Raw genomic sequence first — 22,114 nt, forward strand, 5'->3', positions numbered from 1 at the left:
GGGAGAGTCTGCAAAGTCAAAAGTGAGTTTACCGGAATCAGACACATGCATGGAGTTGCACGTCGCGAAGGATGGAGTCAGGTGGGATGGCTCACTCAATGTGACTCTGTCATCATGACCTGGTAAGAATGACACAGCTTTAGGAAAAGATAACTCAGCAATGCTATGACCTGCTGATATTTTGATGTCATGTGCGGTCTCATTTTTCACCAAAACAGGCATCTTGAAGGATGGAAATGGCGGGCTTGTCATGACGTAGCTACAGAACAAGAGACCAGCAGGTAAGTTGGATTGGGGGGGCTCTACCATAAGGGGAGTATCGGTAGCTACTGGGACATGCTTTGCGTATCCAGTTAAAGCCACTCTTTCACCTGCAGGAATGATGACACTCTTTTTGCTCTGCAGCTTCACAGTCCCAACTCTGCCATTTTGTTGATTTATTTTGAATCTGTGATACAAATGTTTCACAAGTGGGGAGCAGTGACCACCGTTGGTCCCGTGTGTTACACAGTCATCCTGAATAAGTGCACACTTTTCATACAGTGGGTCCAGTGTGTTGGTGCCTATCAACAAGGGGACGTCCATGTTTGTTCTGTGGTCAGGCACGACAAGTGCTAAGGTAAGAATCTCTGCAGGTTTCCCCATGATGTGCTCTGGAAAGTTTATGTCAACTTGAATGTAACCTAGATAGGGTACTTCCTGACCACCAGCACCTTCTATGTCTAATAGGTCTTGAATGGGGAAAATGGGCTGATGTGAAAGGTAACTTTCATGGAAAGACTTTGAAATTGTGCTAACCTGGGAACCTGAATCTAGAAGGCTATCACACTGAACTCCTTCAACTACAACAGTTGATGTACATTTTGGCCCTATCAACCCTCTTGGGAGAGCACCATCCAATGACTGAGCTGAGGAATGTGTTTCACAGACAACTGTTTTCGTGGCTTTGTTTTGCGTGGGACGTTTCGTTTTATTTTCGGGTGCAGTTAGTCCCTCCACTGCGACCCTGTCCAGTTTAAATGGTCATATTTGGTTTCCCATTCATTTTGTCTTGCTTTGAGTTCTTTATATTTCTGATCAACCAACAACTTATTTGGGGGATTTTCACACTGTCGTGCTAGATGGCCATCATTGCCACATTTGAAACAGAACCAAGCCTTCGGCCTGGGTTTTGGCGCAGTTTGTTGGGCTTGAATTTCAGCTACCCTAACTGAGGGGGTATCTTGAGCTGAATTCTGGATTTTGTTAGCATGCTTTTGCCTCCTTAGATCTTTCTTTTTGGTAAGTTGCATTTTTAGTTCAGAGACTTGTTTCCGTAAACCTTCAGTTTCTGTGATGTATGTCTGGAGGACATTTAAGCTTGCATCATCAGAGAAAGGCGGTTCATGCACGAGTTGCATATTCATAGAGGACCTGGGCTTTGTGTTCCCTAAATGGCGTTGCATGCGATCCTGCTTTGCAGTTCTCCTGTCTTCCTCTGTTCTAACTTGTAGCAGGAAATCAGAGAAATCAGGCAGGTTTTCTGTTTTAAGCCCTAATTGCAGTGCCAGAATAAGGGACTGGTCCCAACATCCACGCCGAAACTGTCGCAACAGCTGTTTATTGGCGTCTGCTTTCGCAATGCCACCCCTCTGCATAGCTGTAGTGATCAGCACCTGTAACCGCTGCAGGTATTCTGAGGGTTTCTCTCCTGTGTTTTGATGAGTGCTAAGGAACCTTGCGAAAATTTCTTCCCCATCCTCAACTAACCCATATGCTGAGTCGAGGAGCTTCACATAATCACGAGGAGCTGCATCTGGGCCTAGTTGCCTGATTAAATCAGAGGCGGGTGGAAGCAGGCTTTCTAGGATTTTACGTCGCTGCATGTCAACAGGGGTTTTATCCTGAATCATAAGCTCCACATGGAGAGACCATGTCTGAAAGTCAGCTTCATTTGTAGGTTTAGGAAGTTTGCCTGAAAAAGGACGAAGTCGCTTTGATCCCTGGCTTGAGGCATTGGAATTGTCATTTTTGATAACATGCTCTACAATGATCCTCTGAACGTCAGGTGGATTGATTATGTCACTGTCTGAGCCTCCTTGGTTGATTTGAGCTGACTGTGTTGTCTGTTTCCTTGTTTTAGTGGTGAATGTAGGGGAAGCATGTTGGGTTGGGTAAAACTTAGTGTGTGCTTTACGGACTAAAGGGGTCCTACTGTCATCAGAATCTGCCTCACTATCAGAGTTTGAACTGTTACTCAAGTCTAAAAGCTCTGCTCGCACTGTGGGTAGGGATTTCTTAGGAGTAGGAGCCACTTTATAAGCCTTATCTATACGCCACAAAATGTTAGGATCTCTAACACTAGGTAGATATTGTGGGAGGTTAGGAGCTAGCTCTATGACTGATTGCTCAGACTCAAACTCAACTAGAGCTTTAACTCCATTCTCTTGTCCTGTCTGCCTCACCCTAAGAACTTTGTTTACAGGCCCAAAAGCTGAACAAGATTCAGTTATCTGTTCATCAGTATCAGTTGTGGTAATACCCTCAACGTACACAGCCATTTTCAAATTCACACCATACTCTTGTTCAGTATCCATGACTGAATTGAATTTGACACAATTTACAAAAGCAAACTGAAAAAAAATGTACAGTGGGTCAATAATCAGGTTTAACCGGCAATGTAAACAAATACTAATTTAATCTAATTTCTCCTCTTGGCCACTGGCTCGCCAAATTATGTAAGGGGCACTTATTATAATGTAGAGTGAAGTGCTACCTTTCTAAGGAACTTTTCACAAGAGGAGTAGACAAATGAAAGTACCAAAATAGTTTACTCAGAACATATAGCCGGCATTTATTGAACATCGAATATCAACCAGTATGACCTTGTTTATCTTTTCTTTGTAATGTCCTTTTAGTTGTGAAAATCAGTGTTTCTCTTAGTTTCAACTTTTTTTCACACAAGTTGGGACAATATGAAATAAAATAAATTCAGAGCTCTGATTAAATAACCTCAAAATAATAAACCAAAGTCCATCTACCCGGGTAGTATGTTTTTTTTTAAGTGGGGTGAGATCTTGCGCTTATCTGTACGATGCAATGAAGAAATGGTGAGTAGAAGCAGTTCGTGTTGCAGGCAAGTTGGTCATTTGCGCCCTCTGCTCTTCTGCCTCGCGTGTCCGATGGTGAATTCGTCCAATGGAACTCCCTCTCAAATCATGCATCCAAAAAAACCAACCGGAGAAAAAATCATAAAGTAGATAAACTCCTTGTCGTAATTTCGACCCTTTGCTCGGTTATTTCCGCCTTAGAAGTGGGTTTGGTGGGAAAAACCCTTTTAACTAGCTCTTAAATGTGATATTTTTTACTTTATTACTCAGTGTGGAAAATCAAAATAGGGCTTCAGCTCTATCGTTCTGCTGTTCGCGATTTCTGTATTCTTCTCCGAGAATCAGTGTAGCAGTTTTCCTCTCTATGCAGCGCCACCACTGCCATCTACTGGACAAATACGGTGTGCAGGGAAAACATAACTAAAAGTAATCAAGAAATCAGATATTAAAGTAGAATAACGTAATCCTGCTAGTAGGCTATTTTCAAGTGGGTTACACATTCATCTATCCATCCATCCATCCATCTATCTGTCTATCCATCTATCTATCCATCCATCTATCCATCCATCTATCTGTCTATCCATCTATCTATCCATCCATCCATCTATCCATCCATATATCCATCCATCCATCTATCCATCCATATATCCATCCATCTATCTGTCTATCCATCCATCTATCTGTCTATCCATCTATATATCTAACTTTCTATCCGTCCTTTTATCCATCTATCTGTCTATCCATCCATTTGTCTATCCATCTATATATCTAACTTTCTATCCGTCCTTCTATCCATCTATCTGTCTATCCATCCATTTGTCTATCCATTCATCTATCCATCCATCCATCCATCCATCTATCTGTCTATCCATCTATCCATCCATCTATCTGTCTATCCATCTATATATCTAACTTTCTATCCGTCCATCTATCCATCTACTGTATCCATCTATATATAAACTAGGCAGTCGTGTAAAGGTCATTTTGCCTGTACAGTTGTTGTATTATTAGTCTTGCAGCTGTTGTTCAGGTCAGAGGACGTCAGGTCACGGTGTGTAACTGTAAATGAGTTCATGTTTTATGAGTGTGTTAAGCGGCTCTATCACAGGTCGCTCAGGGGTCGTTGTGGCGTGACCTCAGACCTGCTCTAATGTGTGTGTACTGATGCTCATCGTATGGCATTACACATATTAACACACAAACACACGCTAATAATTAGAACAGCAGAAACACTGAATTGCTCAATTTGTCACGCAGCACTGCACACACACACACACACACACACACACACACACACACACACACACACACACACAGACTGGCAGCGTGAAGATCTCGATTACATGTACAATAGAGCCGGTCCTCCAGTAAATGTCATGTCCAGCTAACACAACTAATATAAAGCAGTTGTGTAGGGGGGGGGTTATAGATTATATATATGAATATTACTATATGTGCGTAATCTTTATATGAGCAAATCTGATCATATAATTAATGAGCTGTAGGATTTAGTTGCAGATATTGAGTACGTTTTGTCCTGGTCCTCAGCTTGATTATACCAAATAAATCCTCGATTTTATAATCTTTCATTTTAAATTATGATGAAAGTATGGTATAATGTGCATTAATGAATTAAGCTGAAGACCGGGATCATGTATTAAAAAAGCAGATAATGTCATTTTCAATTTTGCTAATTAATGAGTAACACTGCCTAATCTTGCAAAAAACAAAACTTAATATATCAGATCTGCTCATATAAAAATTGTTGGCGATCCCTCTTATTTTCAGCATGAATATGAATAAAATTTTCTAAATGCATTTTGTAGATCATATTGTCTAATTGTGAACGTGTATCTTTTTCTTTTTTAGTCTCAATTTTTAATCAGAATGTCAAAAATCTTAACTTTAAGTCCCCGTTCATATACAGTCCCTCTTTGATCGATTCCTGATGCATAAAATGAAATCTCGACATGCATTTTTTTTTTTAATTATTGAACTATTGAAGAAATGTTATATCACGTTGCGATTTATAAACGGTGAAGTTTGTGATTTTTGTGCCACTGCTACCAAACCGAATTGATCAAATAATGATCTTTTCCAAACAGGTTTCCCAAATATCAACAAAGTCCCAGTGTTTCCTCCAGTTGTGATGCTCATAAACGGCAACACTGGAAGAGGAACTCTCTGTTCGAACATTTGCACATGGAAACCTGTTTGGAAACAGGAATTCTGCCGTTCTGTTTGCTGATGTCAGTGGCACAGAAATATGAATGTTTCATTTAAATCCACTTGCTTAGGATTGTTGTTGTGTCCATGCACAATAAATAATAGTGTTCTTTTTTCTAACATTAAAAAATGGATCTGTGCTAGTTTATTTATACACACTCAGACAGACACAAGGCTGTTAATATGTGAACAAAAACAGGCAGAACAGGGAAAGTGGGTCAGACTCGGGGTGGAGAGAGGGATGCTGGGAGGAGAGTGAAGGACAAAAAGAAAAGGAGAGAGAGAAGAGAAATATCCGGAAGGCATCAGAGGGAGAGAGAGACACACACAGTCTTCAACCTTCACCTCTGCTAACATGACCTGACTGTGTGTGTGTGTGTGTCTCTCTCTCTCTTTCTCTCTCTCTCTCTCTCTCTCTCTCTCTGTCTCTCTATCTCTCTCTCTCTCTCTCTCTCTGTCTCTCTCTCTCTCTCTGTCTCTCTCTCTCTATCTCTCTCTCTATCTCTCTCTCTCTCTGTCTCTCTCTCTCTCTCTCTCTGTCTCTCTATCTCTCTCTCTCTCTCTCTCTCTCTCTCTGTCTCTCTCTCTCTCTCTGTCTCTCTCTCTCTATCTCTCTCTCTCTCTCTCTATCTCTCTCTCTCTCTGTCTCTCTCTCTCTCTCTCTCTCTCTCTCTCTCTCTCTCCGGTGTCTTTCACATTGTGGATGAACAGAACAGTGTCTAATGAAGGGTTTTAATTATCCAGGCCAATGTAATATTCAAACGCACATGGTTTTAAATATTGAATTATACATGATATTATTATAGTTCGATAAAGCCTCACCCAGATGCTTTTGTCTGACTCTATAATCTGTGCTGAACACTGTATCGCACACTGCATGCGTTCAGTTGCGTTCATTTATATTATGCAAATAACTGGCAAATCTGTTTATTCAACAGTTTCCAGTAAGTCTATTTTATTCTATTCTATATTCTGTTCTCTTTCCTTCTGTTCTATTCTTTTCTGCTCTATTTCTATTCTGTTCTGTTCTTTTGTTCTATTCTATTCTGTTCTTTTGTTCTGTTCTTTTGTTCTATTCTATTATGTTCTGCTCTATTTCTATTCTGTTCTGTTTGAAACTGTTTTACTCTGTTCTGTTCTATTCTTCTCCATTCTAATATGTTCTCTTCTGATCTATTCTGTTCTATTCTAGACTGAGTTGTTCTATTCTGTTCTGTTCTGTTCTGTTCTATTCTGCTCTATTCCATTATGTTCTCCTCTTGTCTATTCTGTTCTGCTCTGTTCGGTTCTTCTCTATTCTGTTCTGCTCTATGTCTATTCTTTTCTGTTTTACTCTGTTCTGTTCTATTCTGTTCTTCTCTATTCTGTTCTGCTCTATTTCTATTATTTTCTGTTTTACTCTGTTCTGTTCTATTCTGTTCTTCTATATTCTGTTCTGCTCTATTTCTATTCTTTTCTGTTTTACTCTGTTCTATTCTGTTCTTCTCTATTCTGTTCTGCTCTATTTCGATTCTTTTCTGTTTTACTCTGTTCTGTTCTTCTCTATTCTGTTCTGCTCTATTTCTATTATTTTCTGTTTTACTCTGTTCTTCTCTATTCTGTTCTGCTCTATTTCTATTAATTTCTGTTTTGTTCTGTTCTGTTCTTCTCTGTTCTGTTCTGCTCTATTTCTATTCTTTTCTGTTTTACTCTGTTCTTCTATATTCTGTTCTGCTCTATTTCGATTCTTTTCTGTTTTACTCTGTTCTGTTCTTCTCTATTCTGTTCTGCTCTATTTCTATTATTTTCTGTTTTACTCTGTTCTGTTCTATTTTGCTCTATTCCATTATGTTCTCTTCTGCTCTATTTCTATTTTCTGTTTTACTATGTTCTGTTCTATAATGTTCTTCTCTATTCTGTTCTGCCCTATTTCTATTCTTTTCTGTTTTACTCTGTTCTATTCTTCTCTATTCTGTTCTGCTCTATTTCTATTATTTTCTGTTTTACTCTGTTCTGTTCTATTTTGCTCTATTCCATTATGTTCTCTTCTGCTCTATTTCTATTCTTTTCTGTTTTACTATGTTCTGTTCTATAATGTTCTTCTCTATTCTGTTCTGCCCTATTTCTATTCTTTTCTGTTTTACTCTTTTCTGTTCTGTTCTATTCTTCTCTATTCCGTCCCCTTATGTTATTTGTTCTATTCTGTTATTCTATTCTGTTCTGCTCTATTCTATTCTCTTATGTTCTGTTCTATTCTGTTCTGCTCTATTTCTATCATTTTCTGTTTTGCTCTGTTTTATTCTGTTCTTCTCTATTCTGATATGTGCTATTCTACTCTGTTCTTTTCTGTTATCTCTAGAAGAACTGAATTGATCTTTGTGTTCTGTCAGTTGTTTGTCCTGTAATTTGCTCCTGAAATGTACAAACCCCTGATATTATTCTGTCTATGACCCATTCAGCGCATCCTGTCATACTGTGATTCAGTGACTGCGTTTACATCAATGTCCAGATGGTCAATATTCATATTTTCCCCAAATAATAAGGAATAATGCGCTTCAAGAATAAGCTCTTTCACTAAAGGATGTTCTATAGATGTTGGAAGATTAAGAAAACACTATTTCAGTCTAGTTTCAGTCTACTGACTTCAGTCTAGTCAATTTAATTCCCCGTTACTTGTCATTTCTTTGTAATTATTTGTGCAACTTGCTATTCCCTAAACATGGATCAATCCTACGGCAATTTTCTCCAGTGTACATATCAGCATATTCTCAGTGTGTGTTGTTCTTCTGTTCTCCATAGGGAATACTGGAGATCCTCGCGCCGTTTATTAGGCAGCATATTAGTAAATCTGCACAAAAGTGAATCAACTCCTTAATCCACATTCATGTCCTTGACAACGGCACGTGAGTGCACAAACAAATGTAGGTCACGCGATTCCTAAGGTGCTGTCGTCCATCTCATTTTTTTTCTTCATTTGAATGAAAGTCAACAGAAAAGTCTCTGCATCGGTTCAAACACACCTTTCGTTGATCAATTGTCCTGGATCGTGAAGCACCGAGACTTGCATAATAATTATTTTCAAGAAATCCGAATATGAAATAATAAGGTTAGCGCGTGGCAGGACATTCTTGCGCACGTGAACCAGGTCAGCATCTGCACGTGGAGCCTGACATGCCTTTACTAACAACAATGATGTTTCGAAATATCTCTGATGTAAATTGTGCATACGTTTTGGTTCATAGTTCCATGGTCTCTCTCTCTCTCTCTCTCTCTCTCTCTCTCTCTCTCTCTCTCTCTCTCTCTCTCTCTCTCTCTCTCTCTCTCTCTCTGAGGGGAGGGTGTATAGGCTTTTTGCTGTACGTTAACCGATTGGTTGTGTCTTAGTTCTGCGCGCCCTGGACGATTGGAATATTTCTCATCTTTACGCGCATCTGAACGCGCGTCTCCGCGACTCTCCCCGCGTCAAACCCGCAGAGCCCCGCACGGAAGACGGATGATGATGATGATGTCTCCGGGGGTCTTTATCGGTCTACGGAGCTGCTGGGTCACCGAGGGGAACGGGATTCGGTAATACGAGCACCCCTCTCCATCCCACCCCACACACCCACGCTGACAGACAGACAGAATCCGTGGTTTTGCGCACTTGGCGATCCAGCGTTCCCTTCAGGCGCTGCTGCGTTCATTCGGCTGACGCGCGCGTCCCGGTTCCGCGATGGTTCCGTGTCCCCCGCGCGTCTGATGAGTCCGCGCGCTTCAGCATCAGCATGTCCTCGCGGAAGATCTCCTCCGAATCCTTCAGCTCCATGGGCTCGGACTACCTGGAGAGCCCCGGGGAGGACGGAGAGTGCCCGTTCTCGCGCGTGTTCTGGAACGGCAGGAGTCCCGTGGAGACGCACGCGTGTCCGTTCGAGGACGCGGCGCTCAGCAGGAGGGTCGCGCGCCGCAAACGCGTCAATCTGGACTCGCTCGGGGAGAGTTTGAGACGCCTCACATCACCGACGGTACCGAACCTTCCCTTCAGCACACACACACACCAAAACACACGAGACACAGATGTGCTCCTCACAAACTTAGTGTATTATACATGACATGGATTTTTAAAGGGTAACATCTGGAGTCTGGTGTAGAACAGAATCTGCATTAATATGGAGTAGTATACACACAGATGGATATTCGCCACACACATAGGCTAGAGAGTATTGAATAGTAATGATTAAAGCGTTAATGTACAAACAAAATCATCTAGAATCAGAACGGAGTCTAGACATGATATTGTATGTTTGCGTATAGAACGGGAGACAGAAGGCTAAAGTATAGGTACAAGACATAAGGAATAAAGCTATATATGTATATAAATGAAGGATAGACAAGAGATAGAGTTAGAATCACCATCTCTCTAACCGTTTACAGCAGTGTTAGTAGTCTAGGTGATGTTAGAGTGATGATGATGATGATGATGATGATGAAGATGGATTTGACTCATGAGAGCAGATTACACAGTTCTTACATCTCATCCAAACAGTGGAAAACACAACCGGTGACAGTGCAGATGTTGCCCAATCATTCAGACCATCTTACATTTATTGTGTGTGCGTGCGTGTGTGTGTGTGTGTGTGAATGGAGAATTAATGTAAAGCGTGCTGTGTTTGTTCAGGCCCAGCTGTGTGTTGTGCGTGTGTGTCAGCATGTATTCTTACATATTCATCCTGTCTCATGTGTAGCGAAACAGCGCGGTGCACATTCAGACAAATGTGTGTGTGTGTGTGTGTGTGTGTGTGTGTGTGTGTGTGTGTGTGTGTGTGTGTGTGAAGGGGCACGATAACCTCTCGGTACGCTGGTCCCTGGTGTTTTGGGCCTCAAAGAAACACACACACTGTACCGCAGAGTTCTGCATCAGAATGTGCATGCCCTGAGATGCACGTGTGTGTGTGTGTGTGTAGCTGGATTCTAAGCCCGGCTGTATATGGACATACGGCTCATCCACACATGCTACTATACGCAACTTCTACATGCACCTAAACTCTCTCTTGACAATGTTGACGTTGAATAAAAAAAATCTGGTAGCACTTTACAAAAATTTGTTTTGTTTTCCAAAAATGTCATTAGTTAAAATTAACCACAATGTTAATCTTACATATGTATATTTTCATATTATTTAATGGCTTACATGGACTAACAATGAGTAGATGAATTTGTATTAACTAACTTTAACAAAGAATAATACATACTATAAAATATGTATTGCTCGTTGTTATTTAATGCTTGAGACCTCATTGTCAAGTATTTACAAAATGATGTTAGCGATTCAGATTGTACAGTATTACAGATGTCAGTAATAACGTTTGCATTAACTGATCATTGGTGTTTTTCTGTGTTTCGCTCTGGTAAACAGCTGCTTATGTTTGCATGTCTGTCCAAATAATGTCTGAGGCTTGAACAAATGTTCACTGAACACACGGCTCTTTACAAGATATTAATCCTTTGGTTTTGTGTGTGTGTGTGTGTGTGTTTGATAGAGAGATTTACATTGTTTAGCTGCTGTTTGTGATAAATGAAAAGATACAGAAATATTCCTCTGGGGATTAGCTGTAAAAACTATAGAAAAGAAGCTCATATATACATAAAACATTAGACATCATAGATTCTTCTGATGCTAAAACTACAGAAGGTAGAAACATTATGCTCTCTCTATCGCTCGTTTCAGCCGAAATAAGTCAGTGAAAAACAAATGCATGGCAACAAGCTCAAACAGCGTGGACTGGGTTTAAAAATGTTGATTAGAATATATGTTTTATTCAGTTCTGAGTGCTATTGATATAAATCATTTAGTCTGAAAAGTGCAATATTATTTGTGTTATTTTTTTATTTATGTTTTTAGCTTAGCAATGTTAACCTCAAACTCTATAGGATCAGTGCACTTCACGTGAGTAGTGTTTGTGTGGCTCGTCGATTTCACCTCAACTTTTGAGGTTATGTTTCTGTTCAGATGCTGCATATAATACAGCAATATTTTGCAGAATATCTTTAATATCTGGTGTCAAGCTGAAGAAAATTTACACCACATTTTTTAATGTTTTTGAAAGAGTCTCTTCTGCTCACCAAGGCTGCATTTATTTTATTTAAAAATACAGGAAAATCAGTACTATATTGTGAAATATTATTTCAATTTAAAATAACTGTTTTCTATGTGAATATATATAGTAAAGTGTAATTTATTCCTGTGATCAAAGCTGTATTTTCAGCATCATTACTCCAGTCTTCAGTGTCACATGATCCTTCAGAAATCACTCTGATATGATGATTTGATGCTCAACAACAAAAGAATAGCAGATAATTCAGCCCAAAATAGTATTCGACTTTATTTAATTCAATATTTTTTAAATAAATGGCACTTTAGAAATGTCAGCTCTTTCTAACAGTAGCATTTGACTAAGAAATCGAGTAATCAAATGTCAAAGTAAACACTGCATAGATTTCACTGTATGAATGAAATATACATCGATTCTTATTAAAGCGACCGAAGTTATTCAGTCGAGAGCAGTGAGTGTTTTCTTGTGTCTTGTTGTTTGATTAACATTAGCGAATCAGATGGTGCGTTCAAGTCATCTCGTATAGATCGGATTTACGAGTTGAATGCACTTGAACGCCACCACAATGTCGTAAAATACCAGTGGGGAGCTCGGTATTTTCTCTAATGGTGCGTTCACGTGCTATGGAAAATATGATATTTTCCACTTGTGAACTGGTATTTACCAGTGTGTTGCGTTCAAGTGCTTTTGTTGTCGTAATGTGGTAAAAAGATGGAGATCCAGACCTGTTATTTAGGTAAAACTATTTTAGATTGCTAAGTCATCTGCAAACAGCAAGAAAATGATTTATCAAAACTCAAACGGTTAATAATATGCTGTAACGTTATATTTTGTAGATCATGAATAGTACATATTTTTACCATTCACGACTCTCGCGTTGCTCTCCGCCATTTTGAAAAGGTCAAAGGTTATCTCATCTCGGCAACTCGTGCATCAAAATTTTCTACGAGTTGCCCAGTGGAAAATACCACATGTGGGGGTGTTCATGTGCATTTCCCACGTCGGCTTTTGGTATTTACCATTATTACCATAGCACGTGAACGCACCATAAGCCCCGATCTTTCCGAGTTGTGGGCGTGTCACTGAGAAACATGGCGGAATACCACAATACTTAAATATTAGGCAGTGATATTGTCAAGGTTTTCTATTTACAGCGCAGTTAAGCTAATTGCTTGCACAGAATATGATTGCATTATAATATAACAATGCAACATGTAACAATAAAGTTGGCAGTGGCTTCATAAATTAATTAAAAACATTAAAAAACAGAGTACATCTGATGCCAATTTATTTGTTCTTCATTTTCTAGAACAAGAGTTTAAGAACCTTACTGTATTTTTGTGTAATTAATTAAGAGAAAGTACTCCGCCATCTTACTCCGATGAAAGTGACTTGAACGCACTGCCGTCGTAAACACGACTTCCCACCTCGTACGTACGAACTTCCCAGGAGGACTTGAACGCACCAACATCAGCAGGTTTACAGAGATCGTGTAGCTCCGCCCCTTTCAGCGATGCGCTCTTTCCTCCGGTTTGTATTTTTCCATATTATGAACCGCTCGTTTTTAAGGCCATGTCCACACACTAATACGTTTTCGTTTGAAAACGTATATTTTTTTCTCCGGTTTGGCCTTCCGTCCACTCTGAGACAGCGTTTAAGTCAATGAAAATGTACTCACAGCTGCTGTCCTGCGTCAATACGGAGCAGTTGCGTTTTAGACCAAACATATGGTGACTGAGTTCAGCGACCTGGACGCATCATATTTGAGGTGAGTTTCACGCATGCGCAGTAAGGTGAATTTAGAAGTTTCCCATCCACACTGAAACGTCGGGAAACGCCTGAGAAATCTTCTTGAAACATTCCAGTGCTCATGATAACTGTCCTTAACTCTACAGTAAGTAAATCAACTTCACTAGCTAATAACTCTTAGACAGCGATGCCATAGAAATATACAGAGTTACCGCAAAAACAGAAGTTCAAAGACAGCCGCATAAGGTCTATACTGACGTACATCCGGTTTTCTCTCGACCTTTTTGTTTAATTATGTTTTGTTACTTATGTTTAAGCGCAATTACACGTGAAAGAGAACTTACTTCAGTGCGCTTCTGCTGCGGGTGCTCATAAAAGTGCAGTGATTTTAGTTTTTTGTTTTTTCATGCTGTGTGTGTGTGTGGTCAGTGAACATCAAGGTCACTGTCATGGGAATTAGTTTCAGACACACAGTATAATGTGACGGGTCAAACAGAATCAGTCTCTTTCTCTCTCACACACACAGTTTGAGTGAACTCACATTTCATCCCAAACCCGTAACAGAAAAAAACCCCCCAAAAAATTACATGTTTGCACAAAGAAAATCAAAACCATAAAGATTTTTGCACTGCACTTGATTTTCCAACAATCAAGCTAATTTCCCCCCCGCATTCTCATAACCATAATGCACTTTTCTTGCAATTCTTATGATCCTCAGCGGTGTTATGTTCGCATAAATCAGGTTTAGTGTCGAGAGAGAGAGAGAGAGACTATTGCTGTAAGATCACTAAAGCAGATTTGGCCAGGTAAAGCTGGGTTTCAGCTATTAAGAGCTTTCCTGAAATGAGGAGGATTGTGATTGGTTTTTTGTTGCCGTGGTAGCGTGATAAAGGCAGTTGATTGGATAAGGCTTAAAAGTGTATTCTATTACAGGTACATCCGCACTGTAAATCCCTTTAAAAAAGGCCAACACAAACCAAATCCAATAGAGGCGATCGGTTTACCACCACCTTTTCAAGAAACACAGAATTGGTTTAATTAGTAAAAAACTTAATCTGCAGCTTTGTGGAGCTTCAATAGAGTGCATTAGAGCCCGCCCACTTTTTCAGGAAGTATTTTTTTCCATTAATTTCTCTTAAAGGGGTTTTCAGGAAGTCTTCGTTAAAGCGTTATAAGCCATGAATCAAGCCAATCAGCTGCGAGGTGGATCATAACCTGATCATAACACTGCAAACTTTGATTTGAAGCAAAACGAGTTTTTGAAAATCGGACAAAAACACAGAGGTACGAGACTGTGAACTTAACAGCTTTAGTGAGGGAAAGAACTACAATCCCATGATGCATTGCAAACAGCGTTATCGAGTTAAAAACGATGGAGAAATATAACACTATTTTGAGAACGTGAGGAGACCAACTCAATTCCGTCATTCGCAGTGCTTCATAGGAGTGGGCGGAGCTAAAGAGATCTTTCAACTCTGATTGGTGGAATGTTTTTGTACAGCATCATGGGTAATGTAGTTTTCACTAGGAATTCCGCTGTTAAACACGATTATTTTAAAACTAAGCTGAAATAATGTGAACTGACAGCTTCAAAAGAGGCAAATACCATCGCTTAACAACCTCATACCTCACAGTCTTTAAATGTTTGTAAGTCATCATTAAAAATCAATTTCCCTATGGAGAAAATGAATGTTTTTACATCCGAAACATGACTGTTGCACTCTATACACTTTCACTTAGTAAATTTTACAGGCAATTACAAAGGCAAGTAACACATTTAACTAAACTTTAAATTAGAAAAACTTAAATAGTATAGGAAAACACATTCCAATAATCTTTGTTTTAAAAAAAAAAGTACAATGTCCATTTTTTTAACTATAAAAGTGAAGAAATCTTGCATCATCGAGTTTCCATTAACATTTTTTTTTTCTTGGTTCGTTTTGAACTTTTGATTGAGTTGTTTTCCATGAATCTGTTGTACAGTAGATCCTGTGAAAGGAGACGGGACGTGCGTGTTTGGGCCAGTGTGAAGAGAGCGCTCTTGTTTACCAGTTAAATGGTGTCTTTGTAGTGTCACTTGTGAATCTGGGTCGAGCAACTTCTGACTGCATTGTTTTTCTTCTCTTCAGACCCAGACAATTCAGCTGGCCCTGCAGAGAACAGTGGAGTTCTACAGGCAGAGGGAGATCAGGTAGATCCGCACATCTTTCATCTGTTTCTGAGAGAAGAACAAAGATAATCCCGTAGAGTTTGGGAAGAGTTCTACTTTACACATCATTTCAGAGCTCTATACTCTCTCTATGCAGTCTTTTGACAACAGCTTCACACTGAACCCTCTGGTGCTGCTCTAGGGAAGCGTATTGCATTCACTTGAGGAAATAAATCTAACTCTGTTTTTCTGAATTAACGAGTTAATCATCTCAGAATTACGAGATCATTTTTCATGGAAAAAAGTTTTTGCTCTGTTTTTCTGAATTAACGAGTTTTATTATCTCAGAATTACGAGATAATTTTTCATGGAAAAAAGTTTTTGCTCTGTTTTTCTGAATTAACGAGTTAATTATCTCAGAATTACGAGATAATTTTCCGTTGAAAAAAGTTTTTGCTCTGTTTTTCTGAATTAACGAGTTAATTATCTCAGAATTACGAGAATTTTTCATGGGAAAAAGTTTTTGCTCTGTTTTTCTGAATAAGCGAGATAATTTTCCATGGGAAAAAGTTTTTGCTCTGTTTTTCTGAATTAACGAGTTAATTATCTCAGAATTACGAGATAATTTTTCATGGGAAAAAGTTTTTGCTCTGTTTTTCTGAATTAACGAGTTAATTATCTCAGAATTACGAGATAATTTTTCATGGGAAAAAGTTTTTGCTCTGTTTTTCTGAATTAACGACTTAATTATCTCAGAATTACGAGATAATTTTCCGTTGAAAAAAGTTTTTGCTCTGTTTTTCTGAATTAACGAGTTAATTATCTCAGAATTACGAGAATTTTTCATGAGAAAAAGTTTTTGCTCTGTTTTTCTGAATAAGCGAGATAATTTTCCATGGGAAAAAGTTTTTGCTCTGTTTTTCTGAATTAACGAGTTAATTATCTCAGAATTACGAGATAATTTTTCATGGGAAAAAGTTTTTGCTCTGTTTTTCTGAATGAACGAGTTAATTATCTCAGAATTACGAGATAATTTTTCATGGGAAAAAGTTTTTGCTCTGTTTTTCTGAATTAACGAGTTAATTATCTCAGAATTACGAGATAATTTTTCATGGGAAAAAGTTTTTGCTCTGTTTTTCTGAATTAACGACTTAATTATCTCAGAATTACGAGATAATTTTCCGTTGAAAAAAGTTTTTGCTCTGTTTTTCTGAATTAACGAGTTAATTATCTCAGAATTACGAGAATTTTTCATGAGAAAAAGTTTTTGCTCTGTTTTTCTGAATAAGCGAGATAATTTTCCATGGGAAAAAGTTTTTGCTCTGTTTTTCTGAATTAACGAGTTAATTATCTCAGAATTACGAGATAATTTTTCATGGGAAAAAGTTTTTGCTCTGTGTTTCTGAATGAACGAGTTAATTATCTCAGAATTACGAGATAATTCTTCATGGGAAAAAGTTTTTGCTCTGTTTTTCTGAATGAACGAGTTAATTATCTCAGAATTACGAGATACATTTTTCATGGAAAAAAGTTTTTGCTCTGTTTTTCTGAATTAACGAGTTAATTATCTCAGAATTACGAGATAATTTTTCATGGGAAAAAGTTTTTGCTCTGTTTTTCTGAATTAACGACTTAATTATCTCAGAATTACGAGATAATTTTCCGTTGAAAAAAGTTTTTGCTCTGTTTTTCTGAATTAACGAGTTAATTATCTCAGAATTACGAGAATTTTTCATGAGAAAAAGTTTTTGCTCTGTTTTTCTGAATAAGCGAGATAATTTTCCATGGGAAAAAGTTTTTGCTCTGTTTTTCTGAATTAACGAGTTAATTATCTCAGAATTACGAGATAATTTTTCATGGGAAAAAGTTTTTGCTCTGTGTTTCTGAATGAACGAGTTAATTATCTCAGAATTACGAGATAATTCTTCATGGGAAAAAGTTTTTGCTCTGTTTTTCTGAATGAACGAGTTAATTATCTCAGAATTACGAGATACATTTTTCATGGAAAAAAGTTTTTGCTCTGTTTTTCTGATTTAACGAGTTAATTATCTCAGAATTACGAGATAATTTTCCATGGAAAAAAGTTTTTGCTCTGTTTTTCTGAATTAGCGAGATAATTTTCCATGGGAAAAAGTTTTTGCTCTGTTTTTCTGAATTAACGAGTTAATTTTCCATGGGAAAAAGTTTTTGCTCTGTTTTTCTGAATTAACGAGTTAATTATCTCAGAATTACGAGAGAATTTTTCATGGGAAAAAGTTTTTGCTCTGTTTTTCTGAATTAACGAGTTAATTATCTCAGAATTACGAGATAATTTTCCATGGAAAAAAGTTTTTGCTCTGTTTTTCTGAATGAACGAGTTAATTATCTCAGAATTACGAGATAATTTTTCATGGGAAAAAGTTTTTGCTCTGTGTTTCTGAATGAACGAGTTAATTATCTCAGAATTACGAGATAATTCTTCATGGGAAAAAGTTTTTGCTCTGTTTTTCTGAATGAACGAGTTAATTATCTCAGAATTACGAGATACATTTTTCATGGAAAAAAGTTTTTGCTCTGTTTTTCTGATTTAACGAGTTAATTATCTCAGAATTACGAGATAATTTTCCATGGAAAAAAGTTTTTGCTCTGTTTTTCTGAATTAGCGAGATAATTTTCCATGGGAAAAAGTTTTTGCTCTGTTTTTCTGAATTAACGAGTTAATTTTCCATGGGAAAAAGTTTTTGCTCTGTTTTTCTGAATTAACGAGTTAATTATCTCAGAATTACGAGAGAATTTTTCATGGGAAAAAGTTTTTGCTCTGTTTTTCTGAATTAACGAGTTAATTATCTCAGAATTACGAGATAATTTTCCATGGAAAAAAGTTTTTGCTCTGTTTTTCTGAATGAACGAGTTAATTATCTCAGAATTACGAGATACATTTTTCATGGGAAAAAGTTTTTGCTCTGTTTTTCTGAATTAACGAGTTAATTATCTTAGAATTACGAGAGAATTTTTCATGGGAAAAAGTTTTTGCTCTGTTTTTCTGAATTAACGAGTTAATTATCTCAGAATTACGAGATAATTTTACATGGAAAAAAGTTTTTGCTCTGTTTTTCTGAATTAACGAGTTAATTATCTTAGAATTACGAGATAATTTTTCATGGGAAAAAGTTTTTGCTCTGTTTTTCTGAATTAACGAGTTAATTATCTCAGAATTACGAGACAATTTTCCATGGAAAAAAAGTTTTTGCTCTGTTTTTCTGAATTAACGAGTTAATTATCTCAGAATTACGAGAGAATTTTTCATGGGAAAAAGTTTTTGCTCTGTTTTTCTGAATTAACGAGTTAATTATCTCAGAATTACGAGATAATTTTCCATGGAAAAAAGTTTTTGCTCTGTTTTTCTGAATGAACGAGTTAATTATCTCAGAATTACGAGATACATTTTTCATGGGAAAAAGTTTTTGCTCTGTTTTTCTGAATTAACGAGTTAATTATCTTAGAATTACGAGAGAATTTTTCATGGGAAAAAGTTTTTGCTCTGTTTTTCTGAATTAACGAGTTAATTATCTCAGAATTACGAGATAATTTTCCATGGAAAAAAGTTTTTGCTCTGTTTTTCTGAATTAACGAGTTAATTATCTTAGAATTACGAGAGAATTTTTCATGGGAAAAAGTTTTTGCTCTGTTTTTCTGAATTAACGAGTTAATTATCTCAGAATTACGAGACAATTTTCCATGGAAAAAAAGTTTTTGCTCTGTTTTTCTGAATTAACGAGTGAATTATCTTAGAATACGAGATAATTTTTCATGGAAAAAAGTTTTTGCTCTGTTTTTTCTGAATTAACGAGAATTTTTCATGGGAAAAAGTTTTTGCTCTGTTTTTCTGAATTAACGAGTTAATTATCTCAGAATTACGAGATAATTTTCCATGGAAAAAAGTTTTTGCTCTGTGGTTCTGAATTAATGACTTAATTATCTCAAAATTATGAGTAACTCATTAATTCATAAAAACAGAGTGAAAAAAATGTTTTTCAAGAAAAATGTATCTCATAATTCTGAGATAATTAACTCGTTAATTCAGAAAAACAGAGCAAAAACTTTTTTCCATGAAAAATTATCTCGTAATTCTGAGATAATTAACTTGTTAATTCAGAAAAACAGAGTGGATTTTTTTTTCCTCAAGTGAATGCAATACGCTTCCGTACTGTTCTGTCATTTTTGATCGAAAAAGTGTTTTTAAATTTTTTATTTATATATTTTTTTTACTTCGTTGGAATGTTACGAAACTTGGTTGTTTGAAAAACACACGCACACCAGCACACACACACACACACACACACACACACACACACACACACACACACACACACACACACAAACATGGACATGAATCGAAAAGGTTAAATGGTCCAGAAACAAATATTCTCGGTCAAAAACGAGCGCATTGGAAACGAATGTGAGTCGAGTTTCCTCTAGTGGAAGCGTTCGGTACTGCAGCCGAACAACATCTCACTGAAAACAGCTTGTTTAGATTTATGTCTTTGATATTCTCACAGTTTTAGAGTAAAACGTGTTTTTGAAAATATATATTTCATATAAAAATTGAAAATAGAGTTTTTTCACAACAATAAACGTAACTTTTTTACGTTCTCTTTTTTTCACTTTTTTTTTTTCACTTTAGCAATAATCTGCCAAGTGTCGTCTTTAAAAAGAGACCAAACGCTCTAAACCATTCAAGATTTATGACAGTTTAAGTTGGAAATTTCATTTTCAGGTCTATTCTCAAAAAGTGAATAAATGGATCATAATTACTGCATAAATATACTTTAGTACCATAAAATCACCTGAATATATACAAAATAATAAATAACATTATCAAACTAAATTATAGGACAATTATTTCATTGAAAAGCAGCACTAGAGGGCTAAAATGGATTTCATGTAATCCAAAAATAGCAAAACAAATTGATCAGTTTTGAACACTAGATATAATGAAAGGTTTTGGTCAAGTGCTGTTGTTTGTAAAGTGTGTAATAAATTACTTGGTTTGAAATTTTGTACAAATGCGATGACATAGGATATATACTACAGTATATAGCAAACTGCCTAAAGAAAAGGCAAATTCCTGACTATTTTGTCACAAAATGTAACTATATTAGTGCCCTGCTCTTTATATAAAGTTGTATATATCAGTTTGTCCAACTTTATTCACATACATACAGTATAATTAATTATGTAAAGCAAATCTTGTGTATCCAATTAATCCGACAAATCTATTATATAGCAAATCTCAACAGTTTGTTTTGCTTGTGTCGCAAAATGTAAACTATGTTTTATCGGCCAGCTTTAATCTGCTAAATGTGACTATAATGCGTGAAGATATGAAGTTATTATAAACAAAAACATGATTTTCTGTAAAGCTGCTTTGAGACACTGTGTATTATGAAAAGTAAAATAAATTTGACTTTACGTTGACATGCAAACATGTTTAAGTGTCCAAATACTTCATCTCAACATTCGTCTCATTTGTTTCTATTTGTATTCCTCCATATAGGAATTAAACGAGGAATATCTTAAAAGTAATAATGTTTTCTTTGGATATTTTGGTTACCCTTTTTCCTAACTTTTTAAACACAAGATTAATGTTAATCAAAATCTCTCTCTCTCTCTATCTATCTCTCTCTCCCTCTCTCTCTCTCTATCTATCTCTCTCTCCCTCCCTCTCTCTCTCTCTCTCTCTCTCTCTCTCTCTCTCTCTCTCTCTCTTTCTCTCCCTCTCCCTCCCTCTCTCTCTCTCTATCTCTCTATCTCTCTCTCTATCTCTCTATCTCTCTATCTCTCTCTCTCTCTCTCTCTCTCTCTCTCTCTCTGTCTCTCTGTCTCTCTCTCCCTCCCTCCCTCTCCCTCCCTCCCTCTCCCTCCCTCCCTCTCTCTCTCTCTCTCTCTCTCTCTCTCTCTCTCTCTCTCTCTCTATCTCTCTGTATCTCTCTCTCCCTCTCTCTCTCTCTCTCTCTCTCTATCTCTCTATCTCTATCTCTCTCTCCCTCCCTCTCTCTATCTCTCTCTCCCTCCCTCTCCCTCTCCCCCTCTCTCTCTCTCACACACACAGTGGACAAGAGTTTGTACGAAGCTTGTCAGACGAGCAGAAGTGTTTGTTTGAGAACTCGCGCTGCGACAGCCAGACTGACATCTCAGGAATACTGAAATACACAGCAACTATTTTAGGTAAGTGCACCAGGGATGATATAGTTAACTAAAACTTTAAAGGTGACCTATCATGCCCCTTTTTACAAGATATAAAACATGTCTCGGGTGTTCACAGAATGTGTCTGTGAAGCTTTTCCCATTTTTGAGTGGAAGGAATGACATGCTGTTTTGGTGCATGTCTCTTTAAATGCAAATGAGCTGCTGATCCCCGCCCCCTTTCCAGAAGAGGGCGGAGCCTGTACAGCTCGTGCATCCGATACTCTGCGACAGCTAAAACATCAGTTTGGTTTTGATTATCATCTCTATCACCATCACTCTTGTGACATTGCAGTTCTTCGTCATCATGAAAGTTTATTATCTGCATGCGTTTTAAAGCCATATTAGTTTATCTTCTGATATTTGGTTTTCTGAGCGCACACACCCGAATCACGCGCACGGAAAGCTGGCGGTCATACACACAAGGTTGGTTGTGTCTGTGAATGTAAACAGCAGCGAAAGAAATCACATGTGTATATTAGATCTTTGTATTAAAGTGACAGCAGCGTAATATAATATGAATAAAACAAAACAGAAATCGTGACTGAATAACTTTAGTAGCTTTAATAAGAATACATTTCTTACTTGAATGCTGCTGTTTAATGCTC

At 37.3% G+C, this 22,114-nt stretch overlaps 1 protein-coding gene across 1 annotated transcript in view; it reads left to right on the forward strand.

The window, feature by feature from the left end:
* The first annotated feature begins 8,801 nt into the window (after nt 1-8,801).
* Nucleotides 8,802-22,114, forward strand: part of gucy1a2 (guanylate cyclase 1, soluble, alpha 2) — a 63,597-nt gene continuing 50,284 nt past the window's right edge. The window contains exons 1-3 of the mRNA XM_056264141.1: nt 8,802-9,295; nt 15,262-15,323; nt 21,373-21,488. Coding sequence (XP_056120116.1) covers nt 9,059-9,295; nt 15,262-15,323; nt 21,373-21,488 — 415 coding nt within the window. The 5' untranslated portion in view covers nt 8,802-9,058. The remainder of the gene's footprint in view (nt 9,296-15,261; nt 15,324-21,372; nt 21,489-22,114) is intronic.

The sequence above is a fragment of the Rhinichthys klamathensis genome, unplaced genomic scaffold, assembly GCF_029890125.1.
Source record: "Rhinichthys klamathensis goyatoka isolate OS25496 unplaced genomic scaffold, OSU_Roscu_1.1 h1tg000216l_1, whole genome shotgun sequence".
NCBI lineage: Eukaryota > Metazoa > Chordata > Actinopteri > Cypriniformes > Leuciscidae > Rhinichthys > Rhinichthys klamathensis.